Below are 2,977 nucleotides of genomic sequence, written 5' to 3' on the forward strand. Positions count from 1 at the left end.
GCAATTATACTCCAGTTCAAAAACTAAGCAATATGCAAATAGCAAGTCAGTTCCCTGTGAAAAGTGAAAGAACTCAGTACCAATCGTATGACTCTTTAGAGATCGGAAGCTGGACCTCTCAGTACGGTACCACCTTCCTGGGCATTTCAGTAGATGTTGGGTCCCTGGTTAAAGGGGCAGAAAAACATTATTCTCTGTTTTTATGAATGATGTTTGGAAATAGGTTGCTATCAGAAAGTTTAGCTTAGCATGTTAACTTAGGTTTTCCGGAACACTGTAATCCCCGTAGCTGCTTTTTCCCCCACCCTTCACCCCACCCCCAAACTGGATTGCTTGTGTGGAATATCCAACTATTTGCTTGGGCAAATTATTCTCTCTGTCTTTGAGAAACACACATTGTTATCTGGCTCAACATCTAACTTTTTTATTTCTCTAATAGCTGTTTTTCTCTCAATGGGGGCTTCATTTCTACTTCTGCACAGAGAGCATGAACACATTTTATTAATTACTTGAAATTTAAGCTGATTTTTTTAATGACTAAGCATCTGTTCTTCAGTATTGCCCCCTTAAATGTGACAATCAAACTTCCACATTTCATTGTTGTATAGTGTAATATAAGAAACCACTTATTAGAATACGTTTAATGAGGCTGTGATTTCTATGTTACTAATACAAGCAAAGTGTCAAATCCTTATGGGTTACAAGAAAGAGACATTGTTAAGCTTTCACTAGGGACTTTTTTCTTTTTTTGTAAATCCACAGTGTCTACAACCTATAATATGGATTCACATTGTACAGGCAAAGAGTAGCATGACATTAAGAATATACAGAGACCAGGCATTTTCCCATCTCAAAAATCATAAACTTAAATGTATACAATGGATATTCTCCACCAGTGCCCTCCCCAGAAGGAAAAGCTGTGGCTGAAGCACACTGTTCAGGTTGCAAAGGAATGGAAACGTCTCTTACGCATGTTTTCAGTATCTCCTCTGTCCCCATTTAATATCTGCTAGACAACTCACAAAGCCCTCCTAGAGGATAGCAGCAGATGATCTCTCTGAAGGTTTTCCTCAGTTCTTGGCTCCGGAGTGCATAAATCAGAGGGTCAATGATGGAATTGCACATGATCAGTATGAGATACAAGTTGAAGTGAGACATGAAGCACACACAGTATGGATTCTGGGGACAAGAGATGTAGAATATTAAGTGAAGGAAGAATGGGGCCCAGCAGACAACAAAGACCCCAATCAATATGGTCAAGGTGATCGCCCCCTTCATGTTGGCGCCTTGGCGGATGGTGCCCGTACCTGGCAGCACGGCGATCCTCTTCATGTGAAGCCTGGCCATGAGGAACATGTGGACGTAGAGCGAGGCCATGAGAGCCAGCATGGTGAAGAACATGCTGATGAGGCAGATGATGACCACACTGCTGTCGGAGTAAATGATGAACAGAACGCCCGACACGGTGCAAGCCGCCCAGATACAACTGATGATAATACCAGCGCGCTTAACCGTCATGATGTTATGGTACTGGAGAGCGTAAAAGATAGTAAAGTACCTGTCCACTGCGATGGAAAGCAGGCTGCAGATTGACGCGAGCAAGGAGCTACAGATCACGGAGTCAATGACATTGTCAATATTCACTGTGAAACTCTGGGCGTCGGTGTCTGTACTGTTTAACAGGGTGATGACAATGGTTTCTGATCCGTTGGAAACGCTCACCAGCATATCAGCCACGGCCAGGCTACAGATGAAAAAGTACATGGGGGAGTGTAGGTTCTTGTTCTTGGCTATGGCCACAATCACGAGGATGTTCTCCAGCAAGCTGATGACCCCCAGACTGACAAACACCTCGGGAGAGACAAAAAGTTGCTCATAGCAGCCTCCATCAGAGTAGCCTTTCCCAGGGACTTGGGGCATCGCCGTGCAGTCCGTGGGTGCTGCGGTTCCAGAAGTGGGGGGCAGTGTACATTCCGTGCTGAGGAGTAGAGTTCATCCTGCGCCCCGTGGATTCAAACCCGAGCTGAATTGCTTTCCCCTCCGGGGTCAGGTAGCCTCAGTGATTTTTCTCCACGTCTTTTTTTCTGTCCGAAAGTTAGGAGGCTAAAACGGGCATGCTTGTTCTGACTAAATGTCCCAGGCTCCAAAGCCTGAAGGGGAAGTTTTAGTCTCTTTCAGGTGCTGCTCTGATCAGCATCCCTTTAAAATCTTTGGCTTCAAAATGCTTACTCTCAATCAAGAGTCGGCTGCTTGCTTTTGTTGTTGTTGTTGTTGTTGTTCTCACTTCTGCTTTAACTTTAGTCTTATGCATTCAGGTCTTTTCAAAATCATTTCCCTAGTCGCTGCTGGGAGACGGATCTGTGTGCACATGCTCACATCCGCAGCCTCGCAGAGATTCCCAACCCGAAGCATTGCTTGGAGTGTGAGTAGCTGCTGCTGATTTTTGTGGCGTGTGGAGGGGAAAAAAAATGTTCAGAGTGGCTCCTCCTCTGCCTCCTTTTGACCAATCCAAGTCCCGTGGAGGGCTGGGAGGCACCGGTTATGTTCCAGAGATGCTAAATGCAGGGTAGCCAGGACTCAGACGCAGACGCTCCTGGAACCGGGAAGCAAGGAGGATGTGAGAGAATGAATTTCCCTTTTCAAGTTCTCAGGGAAAACAACTCGGTCCTAGAGGACATTCTTTGATTTGATATCAAAACAAGCTATGGTGAGGCACTCAGGTTTATTTCTGAGAGAGAGAGAGAGAGAGAGAGAGAGAGAGAGAGAGAGAGAGAGAGAGAGAGAGAGAGAGAGAGAGAGAGAGAGATCCTGAAATAAATGCACTGCTTTTTAGCCAGGTTATTGAATTTTTTGCCCTGTAAATTTTTTTGAGTTAAGAACCCCGGGCAATAACACTTCAAAATGCCCCAAACAAAGGGAGCCCATTTGATAATACAGGAAGGAGACTGTGCTATGGATGGACGAACTGCACAGGTAG

General features: G+C 45.1%; 1 protein-coding gene across 1 annotated transcript; it reads right to left on the minus strand.

Moving 5' to 3' along the window:
• Positions 1-737: 737 nt before the first annotated feature.
• Positions 738-2,416, minus strand: MC4R (melanocortin 4 receptor). The gene is given in 2 exon segments (XM_033087511.1): positions 738-1,906; positions 1,908-2,416. Coding segments are annotated over 2 exon segments (996 nt in total). The 5' UTR covers positions 1,997-2,416; the 3' UTR covers positions 738-999.
• Between the last annotated feature and the right edge of the window lie 561 nt (positions 2,417-2,977).

This window comes from Rhinolophus ferrumequinum, chromosome 19 (genome assembly GCF_004115265.2).
Source record: "Rhinolophus ferrumequinum isolate MPI-CBG mRhiFer1 chromosome 19, mRhiFer1_v1.p, whole genome shotgun sequence".
Classification (NCBI taxonomy): domain Eukaryota; kingdom Metazoa; phylum Chordata; class Mammalia; order Chiroptera; family Rhinolophidae; genus Rhinolophus; species Rhinolophus ferrumequinum.